Genomic DNA, 16493 nt, shown 5'->3' with positions numbered 1-16493 from the left:
TCCTAAATGGCATACCCCTTATCCTAAGACTATGTACCCTGGTTCTGGACTTCCCCAACATCAGGAACATTCTTTCCGCATCTAACCTGTCCCGTCCCGTCAGAATCTTAAACGTTTCTATGAGATCCCCCCTCATCCTTCTAAACTCCAGTGTATAAAGGCCCAGTTGATCCAGTCTCTCCTCATATGACAGTCCAGCCATCCCTGGAATCAGTCTGGTGAACCTTCGCTGCACTCCCTCAATAGCAAGAACGTCCTTCCTCAGATTAGAAGACAAAACTGAACACAATATTCCAGGTGAGGCCTCACTAAGGCCCCCTCTACAACTGCAGTAAGACCTCCCTGCTCTTATACTCAAATCCCCTAGCTATGAAGGCCAACATACCATTTGCCGCCTTCACCGTTTGCTGTACCTGCATGCCAACTTTCAATGACTGATGAACCATGACACCCAGGTCTCGTTGCACCTTCCCTTTTCCTAATCTGCCACCATTCAGATAATCTTCTGCTTTCGTGTTTTTGCCCCCAAAATGGATAACCTCACATTTATCCACATTATACTGCATCTACCATGCATTTGCCCACTCGCCTAACCTGTCCAAGTCACCCTGCAGCTTCTTAGCGTCCTCCTCACAGCTCGCACCGCCACCCAGTTTAATGTCATCTGCAAAGTTAGAGATATTACACTCAATTCCTTCATCTAAATCGTTAATGTATATTGTAAAGAGCTGGGGTCCCAGCACTGAGCCCTGCAGCACTCCACTAGTCACTGCCTGCCATTCTGAAAAGGACCCGTTTATCCTGACACTCTGCTTCCCCTGTTTGCCAACCAGTTCTCTATCCACATCAGTACATTACCCCCAATACCATGTGCTTTGATTTTGCACACCAATCTCTTGTGCTGGACCTTGTCAAAAAGCCTTTTGAAAGTCCAAATACACCACATCCACTGGTTCTCCCTTGTCCATTCTGCTAGTTACATCCTCAAAAAATTCCAGAAGATTTGTCAAGCATGATTTCCCTTTCATAAATCCATGCTGACTTGGACCGATCCTGTCATTGCTTTCCAAATGCGCTGCTATTTCATCCTTAATGATTGGTTCCAACATTTTCCCCACTACTGATGTCAGGCTAGCCGGTCTATAATTACCTGGTTTCTCTCTCCCTCGTTTAAAAAGTGGTGTTACATTAGCTACCCTCCAGTCCATAGGAACTGATCCAGAGTCGATAGACTGTTGGAAAATGATCACCAATGCATCCATTATTTCTAGGGCCACTTCCTTAAGTACTCTGGGATGCAGACTATCAGACCCCGGAGATTTATCGGCCTTCAATCCCATCAATTTCCCTAACACAATTTCCCGCCTAATAAGGATATCCTTCAGTTCCTCCTTCTCACTCGACCCACTGTCCTAGTACATTCGGAAGGTTATTTGTGTCTTCCTTCATGAAGACAGAACAGCAGTATTTGTTCAATTGGTCTGCCATTTCTTTGTTCCCATTATAAATTCACCTGAATCCGACTGCAAAGGACCTATGTTTGTCTTCACTAATCTTTTTCTCTTCACATATCTATAGAAGCTTTTGCAGTCAGTTTTTATGTTCCCTGCAAGCTTCCTCTCATTCTCTATTTTCCCCCTCTTAATTAAACCCTTAGTCCTCCTCTGTTGAATTCTAAATTTCTCCCAGTCCTCAGGTTTGTTGCTTTTTCTGGCCAATTTATATGCCTCTTCCTTGGTTTTAACACTATCCTTAACTTCCCTTGTTAGCCACGGTTGAGCCACTTTCCCCGTTTTATTTTTACTCCAGACAGGGATGTACAGTTGCTGAAGTTCATCCATGTGATCTTTAAATATTTGCCATTGCTTATCCACCGTCAACCCTTTAAGTATCCTTTGCCAGTCTATTCTAGCCAATTCACCCTTCATACCGTTGAAGTTACCTTTCCTTAAGTTCAGGACCCTAGTTTCTGAATTAACTGTGTCACTCTCCACCTTAATAAGGAATTATACCATATTATGGTCACTCTTCCCCCAAGGGGCCTCGCACAACAAGATTGCTAATTAGTCCCTTCTCATTACACATCACCCAGCTTAGGATGGCCAGCTCTCGAGTTGGTTCCTCGACATATTGGTCTAGAAAACCATCCCTAATACACTCCAGGAAATCCTCCTCCGCCGCATTACTACCAGTTTGGTTAGCCCAATCAATATGTAGATTAAAGTCACCCATGATAACTGCTGTACCTTTATTGCACACATCCCTTATTTCTTGTTTGATGCTGTCCCCAACCTCACTACTACTGTTTGGTGGTCTGTACACAACTCCCACTAGTGTTTTCTGCCCTTTGGTATTCTGCAGCTCCACCCATACTGATTCCACATCATCCAGGCTAATGTCCCTCCTTACTATTGCATTAATTTCCTCTTCAACAAGCAACGCCACCCTGCCTCCTTTTCCTCTCTGCCTATCCTTCCTAAATGTTGAATACCCCTGGATGTTGAGTTCCCAGCCTTGGTCACCCTGGAGCCATGTCTCCGTGATGCCAATTACATCATATCCGTTAACTGCTGTCTGCGCAGTTAATTCGTCCACCTTATTCCAAATACTCCTCTCAGTGAGGCACAGAGCCTTCAGGCTTATCTTTTTAACACACTTTGCCACTTTAGAATTTTACTGTAATGTGGCCCTTTTTGTTTTTTGCCTTGGGTTTCTCTGCCCTCCACTTTTACTATTCTCCTTTCTATCTTTTGCTTCTGCCTCCATTTTATTTCCCTCCGTCTCCCTACATAGGTTCCCATCCCCCTGCTATGTTAGTTTAACTCCTCCCCAACAGCACTAGCAAACACTCCCCCTTGGACATTGATTCCGGTCCTGCTCAGGTGCAGACCGTCCGGTTTGTACTGGTTCCACCTCCCCCAGAACCGGTTCCAATATCCCAGGAATTTGAATCCCTCCCTCTTGCACCACTCCTCAAGCCACGTATTCATCTGAGCTATCCTGTGATTCCTACTCTGACTAGCACATGGCACTGGTAGCAATCCTGAGATTACTACTCGCTCATTATGCAGTTGGCGTACGACCACAGGCAGCACATCATGCAGATCAATCTTGCAGATATCCTGGCAGTAGTCACGATTCATTAATTCTACGGTGGTCCTCTGTGCCAACTGTATATTACCCACCACGGCAAACTCAAGGGTGGTGACTGGGCGACGAGGGTTATCCACTCATGACCTGGCTCATGATACCGGTCTGGAACCCATGCACAGCAGACATATAATGAGAGCCAGGCTGTCACAAGGAATATTATAGAGCATAAAATCAAGTAATGCTTCTGCTGTCTGGACTGCTTTGGAGGAGCCCTGCAGTACTCAGCTGAGCGGGTCTCAAGATTTCTGGTGGTATTCTGCATGCTGCACAATCTTGGCATTATGAAGGAACAGCCCTTGCCACCACCTATTTGGTGTGGAGGAGGAGGAATAGGAAGAGGAAGGGAGGCTGCAATGCAGACAGCCCCTTTCTGCCTGGGCTCTACGTGATCGAATAATTCAAAAGTGATACCAGTAACCTCAACCTCAACTCCCCTTTCACCAACAGTCCCTCACCCCTTTTCTCTGTCACTGACCATTACATTATCCTCTTTCCCACAATGCACAGATAAAAGCCAACACAAAATACACATTCCAATCCAAATTTCTAAATTAAATCATGACATCATGCATACAAAAATAAACTAATCATCCTTGTGAATTCCCTTTCGTGCCTCTCCTAGTACTTCGATGAGGTGCTCCTCCAGTGGCTACAGCACGGCTGATAGAAGGCTGATGACCTTCAGCTGAGAAGACTGCAGATAGCCTTGGAGGGTGACCATAAGCAGCTCTGGGCCCAGAAGGGCCAGCTTCAGATTACATCTTCTTGGCCTTGGCTGCACAGGTCTGAGCTGGCTAGCTGACAGACAACAGCAAGGGGACTGGCAGGGTTGGGAGCATAAATGCTGTCATCCTGAGAGAAGACAGCAGGTTTGTGCTCCATTGAAGGCACTGCCACAGTTGTTGGGCGGCACCTCAACAATCCTGGTAATATGTTGGAGAATGGATTGCTGGAGTGCTGTGACGCCCTGGAAGCCCCTTTGAACACTGGTATCCAGAGCCATGATGGCAGCCGTCTGAGCTTGCATGGCAGCAAGATGAGCTTCCATGACAGCAGTCTGAGCTTCCACTACAGCACTCATTGGTGGAAGCTGCTTGTGCTGCAATGGAAGCTGAGACATTGGCCATCGGATGCTGCATCATGGTTGGTTTCCACAAATGTGCTGATGGAAGTGACCACCTATTCCATGATGGAAATGATGGGCTCCAAGCTCTGCGCAAAGCACTGGGCCAAGTTGGTGCCGGACTCCTCCATGCTCCTTGACATTGAACACAGACCTCCCAATGCACCAAGTATTTAGGTGTGTACACCCATCAGCCGCCTTCTGTAGTCTGGCCCATTGAAATGCTCATCTGAGTCTTCGGCAGCAGAACTAGTGTGCGACCTCACCCTCCGGTGAGCTGGCACCTGTGCTATCCTTTTCCCTGCCCTAGTTGCAGTGTACTTGTGTCTCACCACATCTCTATCCGATCCTCCTTAAAATACACGCAGTGTCAGTAGTTGGTGACTGCAAGTGTGATTAACTGACTGTCTCTGTTATTCTTCACTTCTTCCTGTTCCTCCACTGCCTGGGCAGGTTCCAGTTCTTCAGTATCTCAAATGAAAAAGGGACAAGGGTTGGGTTGTGGTGATGGGAGAAGAGAAGGTAAAAAGTGCATGATTACACCCTCTGCAGCTTCTCAGTCAGAAGAGATTGAGGGCGAAGGAGGATTAGGTATGTGGATGTTTCAGCCCTACAACCTCAGCTATGCCTCTTACCATGATGGACAGCACTGTCTCCTCCGTGGGGATTAAAATATCCAGACAGGCTTGTCCCCCTCCAGTTAATTGCTGCTGCCTCCTGTTGTCCCCCTACAGTTAATTGCTGCTGCCTCCTGTTGTCCCCTCCAGTTAATTGCTGCTGCCTCCTGTTGTGTGCCAACTTCTCCTGCAAGAAATAGGGAAATGTGTCAGTGAATATCGTGAAATATGTTTGGGTAATGTGGCGGTCATGGTTGCATGGCTGCAAGTGTGTGCGAGCTGTGAGATATGGGTGTGTGGCTTGCAGCAATGTTAAATGTAAAACATTGGAATGGCAGGGTTGAGCCTGATTGATGAAAATATTGTTTGTAGATGGGTGATGGGGGTGTAGTGAATTTAGTGGTGGTGAAGGCTAATGGTGTAATTGGTAGGATGTCGCATTTGAAGATTAAACTCCCTGACCTTGACAACTTTTGTGAGATCATTAAACTTCTTCCTGCACTGCATCCTGGTTCTTGCAGTTATACCTCTGGCATTGACCTCCTACACTTCTTCCCACTGCTTGCTGAGCATGTGCCTCGAGGGCTTCAAGCCCCCTTGAGGATACAGAACATCACTCTTTAATTCCACCTCTTCCACCAAGACCTCCAGTGCAGTGTCTGAAAACCTTGGTGCATGCGCTCTCCCATGGTCAGCCATTGTTGAATCTTCCACAGCACACTCGCACACCTATTCCAGTCACAATACACCTCCCCCTCGAGGAGCAGGCTGGCTTTCCGTAGCGCTAAGCACTCATGATATCTGTGCCCCCTGCTAATGCATGCTGGCAATGAACAGCGTCTGGAACGCTGGCTGTATGCTGCAATCATTTAAAACAGTCTGTAGCACGAATTTGAAGTCCTGCCTGCATAGCAGTGAACAGCGGGTGGGGGTGTCATTGCGCATTGTGATCCCTGCGTCCGTTTTCAGGGATTATCCAATGAAACCCCCCCTTTATCTCGGGGTTTACAATTCCTAAGATTAATTTCAAACAAAGTACAAAAAAGATGCCATTTTATCCTCTACACTATTCAAAATATTGTGGTTTTAATTTTTACTTGGTTTTATGTGATATATCAGTACTTGTTGAATTGAGAATTCACCCACTCTAATTCACCCTCCTTCTCAGTCCTTCTGTTTATTTTGCAATCTCTAAATGTCATTTTTTAAGGAGATGTGCTGTTGGCCTCAGCATTCACCAAGATTCTAGATGTCCTGTTACCAGCATGCACTTCCAGCAACTCTGGGCAAACCTTGTTTGAGCTGAAGGATGCAGGCAAAAGTCTGACTAATCGGGCAAGCTGTGAGATGCCCTGCTCCAGCAAATTCCGGTCTGTTGGCATTAACATTAGTGAGCAGAATAATTGGGGCCAAGTTTCGGCCTGAGTTGCTCCTGTTTTTTTTGGAGCAACTGGTTTAGAATGGAGTATCTTAGAAATTGGAATTCTCAGCATTTAGTTTGCTCCAGTTCTAGTCAGTTAGAACAGTTTCATTTTGGAACAGAATGTTTTTTTCAAAAGGGGGCGTGTCCGGCCACTTACACCTGTTTTCAAAGTTTAGGCAGTGAAAGCTTACTCCAAACTAACTTAGAATGGAGTAAGTGAAGATTTTTGTACGCTTGAAGAAACCTTATCTACACTTAGAAAATCAGGCGTAGGTTACAAATTAGACGTAGGGAATGAGGGGGGCGGCGGGGGGGGGGGGGGTAAGAGAGCGGGGGGAAGGGAAGTCATTGAATTCTACAATCATTCAGCAGTCATACTTATACAAATAAAGATCCAACCTGAATAAAAATTTATAAGCAAAGAAAAGATGAAATATTCCATGTTCCTACCTGTGTGAAACAGCAGCAGCCTCTGAGCTGCTGTGCTTCAGTCAGGCCTTCCATGTTGGAGACAGGCAGGGGTGGCGTCAGTGTCTCGACGGCAGCCCCAACAGCGGCAGCAAGCAGCCTTCGAGCTGCGGTGCTTCAGGCAGGCCTTCATTCCGTCAGTGGCTGGCCGGCAGCTGAGGAAGCAACACGCACGCAGCTTTCGAAGGGGGTTGAGGCCATTCGGCCACGTGATAGGGTCGGCGTCAGTGGCTGGCTGGCAGCTGAAGATACAGCAGCAGCCTTTGAGCTGTGAGGGGACTGAGGCCATTTGGCCACGGGATAGGGGCATCGCCAGTGACTGGACGGCAGGCAAAGACACAGTAATCAAGCAGCCTTTGAGCTGTGAGGGGGATTGAGGCCATTGGGACAGGGAGAGGCAGCCACATAGCCAGTTTTATACTTAAATTTGCAGAATGGGTGCTGCATTGTCAACATCACTGTATAGGAGAGAATTGATTAGAGCTCACCGCACCAGGAACGTCGTAGCCCGTAGGTTGATGGGCAGGAGACCTTACCCACGTCGACAATATCGAGCCAGGCGCTCGTACCTTGACATGAGCGAAGTTGATTGTGTGAAAAGGCTACGTTTTCGCAGAGAAGTTGTCACTGAGATCTGTGATATGCTGAGAGCAGATTTGCAGCCCAGAAGCAGAACGCCAACTGCCCTGTCTGTTGCAGTGAAGGTAACAGTTGCACTTTCTTTCTATGCCTCGGGATCGTTTCAGGCTACAACTGGAGATGCGTGTGCCATCTCTTAACGTACAATACATGCCTGCATTTACCAGGTCACGGCTGCACTGTATGCGCGAAGGAATGACTTAATCAATTTCCCAATGACCCACACAAGCGATCCATGAGAGGGCTGTGGGCTTCTTCAGGATTGCCGGCTTCCCAAAGGTATAGGGCTGCATTGATTGTACCCACATAGCCTTGCGAGTACCTGTGGAAGATTCTGAGCAGCACCGAAATAGGAAAGGTTTCCACTCTATCAATGTGCAGCTCGTGTGTGACGACAAGCAGCGCATCATGTCAGTCGATGCGAGATACCTTGGCAGCACCTATGATGCGTTCATCCTACGCGACAGCGTTCTATCTGACATGTTTGAGCAACAGCGAGAAGGGCAGAGCTGGCTACTGGGAGACAAAGGGTACGGCCTGACCACCTGGCTCATGACGCCCCTACGCATGACACGGACAGAAGCTGACCGTCAATACAACATAGCGCACATTGCGACGCGCAGCGTCATTGAGACGCGCAGCATCATTGAGAGGACCATTGGCATCTTGAAACAGCGATTCCGATGCTTGGACCATTCTGAGGGACAGTTGCTATACTCTCCTCAGATTGTCGGTCACTTCACTGTTGTGTGCTGCATGCTTCATAACTTAGCCATCATGAGGCAGCAGGAGCTGGTAGTGGAACCAGAAGACCTACGTGAGGGTCCAGTGCATGATGATAATACGGAACAACAGGATGCGGATGATGACGGAGCACGAGGTCGGAGGAGGGCCGTCCATCATGCCCCTTTAACGATCGCTCGAGCCTTGCGCCAGCAGCTCATCCATGAACGCTTCAACTACTGATGCCCGAGGGCTCTGTGACCACTGTTGCACTTGGACATTTTTATTCTTTGCAGTAGTTCCTGCGTTGTGTTGTGTTCATGGAACATAAACAGTTTTAATGAAAAAATATTTTATTGAAAAGGTAACGTCACTGTAATAAAATATTTGTTGTATCAAACTATACTTTTTAATATGACTCTTGAAGATCACTTATAAACTTGTAAAGTTACAAAAGTTACAAAACAATCGCAATGTGAAAAATCTTACACTCTTAAGATCACTTAAACTTCAAGATCACTTTTTAGATGCAAAATTAAATAATTTACAGACTGTGAGAGCATTTACACTATAAGATCACTTGAAAACCATAAGATCACTTAAGTTGTAAAGTTACAAAACTTACAAAACAATTTCAATTTGAAAAACGCTACTACAGTTACATCAAGAACAAGAACAAGAACAAAAGCAGCAAAGAAAGGCTGCAACCATGTCTCATCCATATCTGTGAATGTTCACTTCTTCATGGGAGTGTTATTTGATTGGCGGGGCTGTGTGCCCTTATTGCAGCAGCTACCTCAACCAGGCCCTCCCTGACGGCCTGTGCCGACACTTGCATGCCCCTCCCTGACGGCCTGTGCCGTCGATTGCAGTCCCTCGGACATTCCCTCCCTAAGCTCCCGCGTCATTACTGCTATTTCTCTCGTCAGGACCGGCAACTCTTCACCCACTGCACTGACGCTACCGATGAGTGATCGGGTAAGCTCATTGGTCTCCATACCCAATGCCACAACTTGAGCCGCATCTGTTGCACGCTGCATCTCCTTCTCCTCTGCCTGGGTCTGCCTCGTGGCACCACTACACAGGGAGGCGCGGACTGAGACTGTGGGACGCTCTGTGTTCCAGACGGCAGTACTAGAGAGAAAGGCTCGGGCTGGTATGGTGGGGCGCTCGGTGTTCCAGACGACAGCACTCGAGTGCGAGCCGTGGGCTGGGATGTTGGACGAATGGGTGTAAACTGCTCCATGATATCAGCAGCATCACTGGGACCCGCAGCGTTGGAATCAAAATCATAGTCGGTGGAACCAGAACCTATGCGAGAGGGAGGCGCAGGCTCGGACGGTAGTGCACTGACTGTAGAATGCTGCATTATACCAGCAGCACCACTGGGACCCGCAACATTGGTATCAAAACCATGGAAGGTGGAACTAAGACCTATTCTAAGGGTTGAAACTCTGATGCCACTTGATGAGGGCTCATAAACATTAATTTGGAAGCTCTCCCCTGCAGACATTTCAGTCATCGCTGCCATCATCCAGTCTGGTTCGTCCGCATCTGGTTGTACTAGTTCTTGTTCTGTACCCTCAGGGTTGGCAGCAGCATCATCATATTCTGCAAGATACATCAGAACAGTCAAATGTTTAACAGCAAGGGAAGGGGCCGGATGGGTGGCATGAGTACTCTCACACATAGCAGGTTAGGCAGCAGGTTGGTTTAAAGGGCCACGATGCATTTACAGGACTTACCCTCTTCCTCGCGTGCGGGCCCAGCTTGTGCTGTACTGATTGCTTTTCTCCATGTACGACTCATCATAGCAGCTACCCTTTGTTCCAAGGGTGTCAGTGGATGCAGATTGGGCGTGCCTCCTCCTGTCCGAGTTGCCTCCCTTTTGTTGTGGGCCAATTTCTTCTGCAAAGAGTAAAATATAACTTTTTACAGAGTGTGTCAGTCTGCAAGGTGGGACATACAGATAGCCATGTTACAATTACGATTAAATAAAAAATGGGAAATGTTACTTACACTAACTACTTGACCAAGATCGTGCCGTTTCTTTTTACACTGGATTCCAGATCTCATGGTATGCACCACTGCACAGTAATCTTCTGCAACTTGGTTCCACCGTTTCTTTTCTTTTGGTGGCACTTTTATGCGACCTCTGTTGCTGGTATCTAGCTCCTGCCATCTCTGCTCAATTACGTTGACTAATATCTCCACTTCCTCATGCAAGAAATTCTTTGTTCTTGGTGGATGTTGATCCATTGCAAAGTTGAATTGACACTCTTATTTCTCAAAACACACCCCTTAATTTGCATGCACCAATGCAGCACCGGTTCTGCAAGTTTAGCAGTGAAAAGCTGAACTCACTGATTTCAGCAGGTGATTTATTCAACAGTGCTGCTAAAAGCGCTCCCTCACACACAAAAATATCACAAAAATTAAATCACAAGCCTTTCCAGGGGTCCAAGAGACAAATCTTCACTTTTCCTCCCGTCCCTTTAAAAATGGCCGAGTGCCAATATTTGTTTCACACTGCGCGTGCGCACACGCTCCAAAGCGCATGCGCAGGGTTGCCGGCACGACGTTGCCTCATTTGAATTAGACCCGACCCCCCACTGCTTACAGAATCGGCGCGAGTGTCTGGCTCCGCCCCCTCCCCCCGCTGTTATCTGCGTGTGCGCGCGCGCCAAGCTGAGTTAGAGCTCCGAGGAGCCGGAGAATCTCGCAGGTTTTTTTCCTGCGCACATTTGGGCGCGAAGAACAGGCGTCCAGCTCGGGGCTGCGCCATTCTCGGCGCGGCCCGAAACTTCGGCCCATTGTGTGGTGTATTATTGAACCATATGTACCAGGTTTGGTACCAGGTTTGATCCCTGGCTTGTACTGAGTCAGTGGATCTGAGCCTGGGTAGAGATCAGGGAACTGTAGTTGGCATCAGCAGGGAGGAGAAAACTTAACTGGGTGGCCTGTCACAGATTAGTGTCCAATGACTCATATCAAAGTGTTTGTGTTCAGATATTCGACAAGGATATGGTAATTTTAAATGTGATATGTTTTCCACTAACCTCCCCATGATAGTTGGATAACTTGCCATCTGTATTTAAGCTTACAGATGAAAATAACTGCTTGGACAAAGTATTGCTAGGGTCCATGATACTCTGATACACGAGGAAAAATAACTTTTTAAAGGGTTATAGAAAATGCATTTTGCAGTATGTTAAGCAGGTACTGTATTACTGTTGATTGCATACAACTGGAAACCAAAAGTTAAAAGTAACAGCATCTACAGAATCTTAACTCAATTACTTGCAGTTAAATAGTTAACTCACAGATGTCAATTCTTAAATAATGTGTAAGAGCAAACATCTTTTTAATATTTGAGATGGGGAAATAAATTTGAGAGGTCGTGTGCAATTCAGGTATCGTTTATAAAGAAAAATATTCGGGAGCACTTTTACCACGTGCAGATAGTTTCCTGTTTATACTGAATTTAGGTCTGTGGAAATATTTGAAACAGCTGCTCACGTTACAGCTACAAGTTGCCAATTCAGATTTTAATCCTATGGGACTGAATAAATTCCAGCAAATTTTTATGTAATTCAACATTCTAAAAAGAAATGCAACCTTTGTAGCTAATTATCTAAGACTGGAACTGGTTCAATAATTAGTTACACAAGCTTCTAAAAAGTGAGGTTTTTATTTTGCATGTAACTGATTTGTAATGTAGAATGTAATGTTAGGTGTAGAAAGTAAATCATTAGAATTGTAGAATTAAAATGTTGTCGTTTCCCAAACAACACTGGTTTATATTTAATTCTCAATTTAAATATCTTCTTAGTAGTTGATGGTAACCCAAGATATTGCGATAGTTTGGCACCTTCTGAGATTCTGGTAGCTGTTTTCTTGACTGTATTCAGAGTCCCTCCCTCAATAAAGTTTTCAGTTTAAATGGGTCTGCTCCACACGTGGCAGAATGCAGCATTACGGCCATGTTGATACTTAACCAAAAAACAGAAGCATTTAGCACGGACCAAAAAGCAATACCCCCTTCACCAATGAGGATTTCTTATTGAGTGGCAACAACAACTTGATTTGTCTTGGTTTACCTCATTACTCCAATTTATTGCAATGTTCAGGGAGGTGCGGTTGGGGAGAAATGGAGTGGAAGAAATCAAACGTCACCCTTTCTTCAAAAATGATCAGTGGACGTGGGACAACATCCGTGAGGGTGAGTACCTTTATTGATGTGGTTTATGTTGAGGATATATTTGATGTTTAAATTGCAGAAATATAACTGAGCAGTATAGTCAAACTTGGCTTGATTAAATAACTTTTACTTTCCCCTTGAAACCTTTGATAGAAATTGAGAGCAATTGTAGGCAAGGTATTCATGAACTAAGGTAACAATTTGCTCAACAACCCAATTTCTCACTTTAATGCAGTGATTTTCAAACCTTTCTGTATTGAAGACCCCGACAAATATTGACACGCTCACAGACAACCCTTGTCCTAATTTCTGAACGGCAGAATCAAGTATCCAAAGGAATACAGTAATATTGTTGCAGAGAATTTTAAAATTTTTATATTACAGAAATAACATGCTAGCAATATAACATACAGAAATACATAGAAGTCTGATGGCTTTGTGGATTCCCTGGGAATACCTGAGAGATCCCCATGGTTTGTTGATCCCATTTTGAAGGTCCGTGCTTTAATAATTTTTTTAACAATTCTGCTAATTGCATTTTTTACTTTATGCATCACAATCGTAAACTATATTTTTACTACTTTGTAACTTGAAGTACTAGAAAATTCAGTCAATTGAACAGGAAGCAGACATTTTAGAGGAATTGCTTTGAAGTACAGGCCTGTATTGCATTTGATGAAGTGCTGTTAGTATTCAGAAATAATTAATTTGTTATTTTCAGACTGCTTTTGAATATTATGTTGCTTGAAACTGCTTTCCTCAGTGAGAAATATGTGTTCATTTAACTGGATCAAACTTGTCAGAAATACGATCATAATTAAGTGTTAAAACAATCAATCGTTATGAGATTGCAGCACAAATGTAGAGACACCAGTACGAGACAGATGCATAAATAGACAATATGAGAATGCTAGTTATTGATGATGCTTGAGTAAAACAGCTTGAAATCAACTCGGTGCTGCAGGTTGCTGATAGTTTTTGCTTTATTAAATTCAAATGCCAATATTTCAGTACACTGCAGATGGAGGAAAAGTTGACCTTTTTTATGTATAATTTAATTGTTGTACAAGAGGTAGGGCAAATCTGTCTTCTCCACGTTGCTTTAACCAAGAAGTTTATTGGTCTTTCACAAATCTAAGAATCTGTCACTTGACTGTAATGTGAAGTTCAACCCTGGTCTCTTCCTGAATTGAGAGAGGCAGGAAATAAATTAAATTGTACAAGATTTTCATGTAATCTTGTTTGTCAGCACTAACTTGCTACCTTGTTCAGCGTAAAGTGATGTATGTGTTACAAATATTATTTCTAAAGTGTCAAATCCATTGAATCAAGCACTTTCTATTTTCTTCTGGATTCACGTGTTATGCTGAGATTCGAAAACCTGTACGTGTCGTGATTAAATCTACACGAGTTCTGAATAGAAGTACCACTTGCTTGAGCATCTTTAGTGTAAAAGAGTATGTTTTCTTCAAATATAATTGCACATTTCGCTTGATAAAAGTAGATGCTTGTAAGTAACAGTTTTTGGAGAATGAGTTGGTTGATATTTGAGGAGAGAGCAAGGAAGATTTTATTTTTGTCTATTGTCAGTTTCTATGGAGGATGTATATGTGTTGGGTGTACCCTTGAAGTAGGTCCTGTTTATTGTAGTGTTGACACAAATCTGAGTTGGATGGTTTATAGTGGAAAATGAAGGATGGATTTCTGAATGAGTGTAATTTTAATTGCTGCTGCAAGTAGGCCTGATCAATGGAAGAGGCACTTAGCTCCACTATGCAAGCAGTTTGCTTTGCTTTGAGCCTGGGTTGCACCAAATGGTGCAGTGGTCCAAGCATGTAATTGATGGCTAACATTTGAAGCCATTATTTACTTAACGAGAAAGGCAATTCCAGGGAATGTACTTTTTTTTAGTATCATAGAAATTACACCACTGCATTTGTGCTTCTTCAAAGGACACCTGTTTTTATCGAAGGAAGTGTTTGCGTCAGAAGAATTCTGATTAATCTAAAAAAATGTATATTTAGTTAACTGGCATAAGGACCCTTTAACTAGCTACTTCACTACGGGTGAATGCCCTATGAAGCCTGGAGCAGCTCTGCAGTGAGGGTTGCAACTTCAAATCCACTTGAACTTCTCCAGAGATGTAGGGCTTTGAGAAACCACATTACAAGCTGAGGATGCCGATGCATATCAGCCCATAGGATAGTTTTAAGGATAGAGCAGCTCCCAGACTGCTCTAAAATCACAGCTGCCATTGTATCCTATGAAGTCGCACCAGGACGATCCCAATAGGTAATATCCTCAGAGTGGCTATATGTGGAAGGAGACCCGACTTGAAATTTGACATTCAAATTCACCTGACGCAGATGCTTTCACTTTCAGCAAAAACTGCTCCTTACTAGATGTTTCTTCCCCATTAAACATGAAATGTTACTTCATTAGGTGCCAAAGCCTGAAAATGTTAGCATTTTGTAAAAAAATGAAGGGGGAAAGATGTAACCATTAATAGCTTTGTCAAGTCCGTATGGTGGCTGATGTGCAATGGTCACCACGCGTTAAAAAAATCCACGCACAGGCATCTTCCACCCTCTCAATTGGCGTTCAGGACTGGAACATCGGGTCCTTCATTGAAACATCTGTGAACTCGTGGAAGCAAGTCATCCTCGTTCGAGGGACCGCCTATGATGATAATGATGGATGTTGAATTCTAATCTGCAAAGAAACCGATCAAATTTTACAGTACTTCAACAAAATTTTCAGACATTCAGGCCCCAAGTTTCCACATGATTTGCTCCTGATTTTTAGGAGCAACTGGTGTAGAACGAAGTATCTTAGAAATCGGAATTCTCGTCATTTAGTTTGCTCCAGTTCTAGTCAGTTAGAACAGTTTCACTTTGGAACAGAATTTTTTTTTCAAAAGGGGGCGTGTCCGGCCACTTACGCCTGATTTCAAAGTTTCGTGAGTGAAAACTTACTCCAAACTAACTTAGAATGGAGTAAGTGAAGATTCTTGTACGCTCGAAAAAACCTTGTCTACACTTTAGAAAATCAGGCATTGGTTACAAATCAGGCATAGGGAATGGTGGGGGGGGGGGGGAGGGGTTTAAAGGGAAGTTTACAAACATTAAACACTTCAGTTTTACAAATAAAGAGCCATCATCATCAATAAATCAACCAATAAATCAATCAAAAAAAATTAATGAGAAATAATTTTTTTTTAAATCAATAAATAAAACATTTTCTACTTACCGACTGCAGCACCGGGAGCCCTCCAAGAGCGTGCTGGAATCCCCCCCCCCCCCCCCCCCCCCCCCAGTGTGTCTCTGTCAGTGTCTCTATCTCTCTGTCTGTCTGTGTGTGTGTCTCATTCTCTGTCTGTCAGTGTCTGTGTTTCTGACAGTGAGGAGGGGGGTAGAGGGAGAGAGGGGGGGATGGGGGAGATGGGGGGAGGAGATTGTGTTGGGGGGGGGGAGGAGATTGTGGGGGGGAGGAGATTTGGTGGGGGGGGGGGGGGGGAAGAGAAGGGGGAGGGAGGCTTAACGGGCCGGGCCCGAGACTTCGGGCAGGGCCCATCTCCAGCACCAGATTTACAGGTAGGTGGCGTTATCGGGTCGGGGGGGTGGTGGTGGGAGGGAGGTCGGGCCGGGGGGAGGGAGGGAGAGGGAGGTCAGGTCGGATCTAGTCCGAGGGGGGGAAGCGGGAGTCAGGTCGGTGTCGCGGGTGGGCGGGGGGAAGTGGGAATCGGGTCGGTGTCTGGTCCGGGGCGGGGTGGGGGAGCGGGAGTCGGGTCGGGTCCAGGGGCGGGGGGGAAGCGGGAGTCAGGTCGGTGTCTGGTCCGGTCCGGAGGCGGGAAGCGCGAGTCGAGTCGGGTCGGGAGGAAGCAGGAGCTGGCCGTGGGAGGAGCCTTATGCACGCAGCCTCAGTGAGGCCATTGGGCCAGGGTTCGGGGCTGCGTGCTTCGGCCCCTCCCACACAGTTTTGGGCACCTGGAGCTACTGAACATGCGCGCCCACTGTAGCGTGCATGTGCAGAGGTCCCGGCACTGTTTTCAGCGCAGGGACCTGGCTCCGCCCCCTACAGCTCCTGCTGCGCTGTGCCGAGGGCCAGAGGACCTGCAGGGAGGTGGAGAATCTGGAGGGTTTTTTT

At 45.6% G+C, this 16493-nt stretch overlaps 1 protein-coding gene across 7 annotated transcripts in view; it reads left to right on the top strand.

The window, feature by feature from the left end:
- The window catches only part of LOC139267144 (rho-associated protein kinase 2-like), a 289307-nt gene that overhangs the window by 162477 nt on the left and 110337 nt on the right, over nt 1–16493 (top strand). For all 7 annotated transcript variants that reach the window (XM_070885001.1, XM_070884998.1, XM_070884995.1 and 4 more), the window contains exon 8: nt 12277–12368. In XM_070885001.1, the coding sequence (XP_070741102.1) occupies nt 12277–12368 (92 nt within the window). The remainder of the gene's footprint in view (nt 1–12276; nt 12369–16493) is intronic.

Source organism: Pristiophorus japonicus, chromosome 7 (genome assembly GCF_044704955.1).
Source record: "Pristiophorus japonicus isolate sPriJap1 chromosome 7, sPriJap1.hap1, whole genome shotgun sequence".
Taxonomy (NCBI): Eukaryota; Metazoa; Chordata; class Chondrichthyes; family Pristiophoridae; genus Pristiophorus; species Pristiophorus japonicus.
This window is presented reverse-complemented; position numbering and strand designations above follow the sequence as displayed.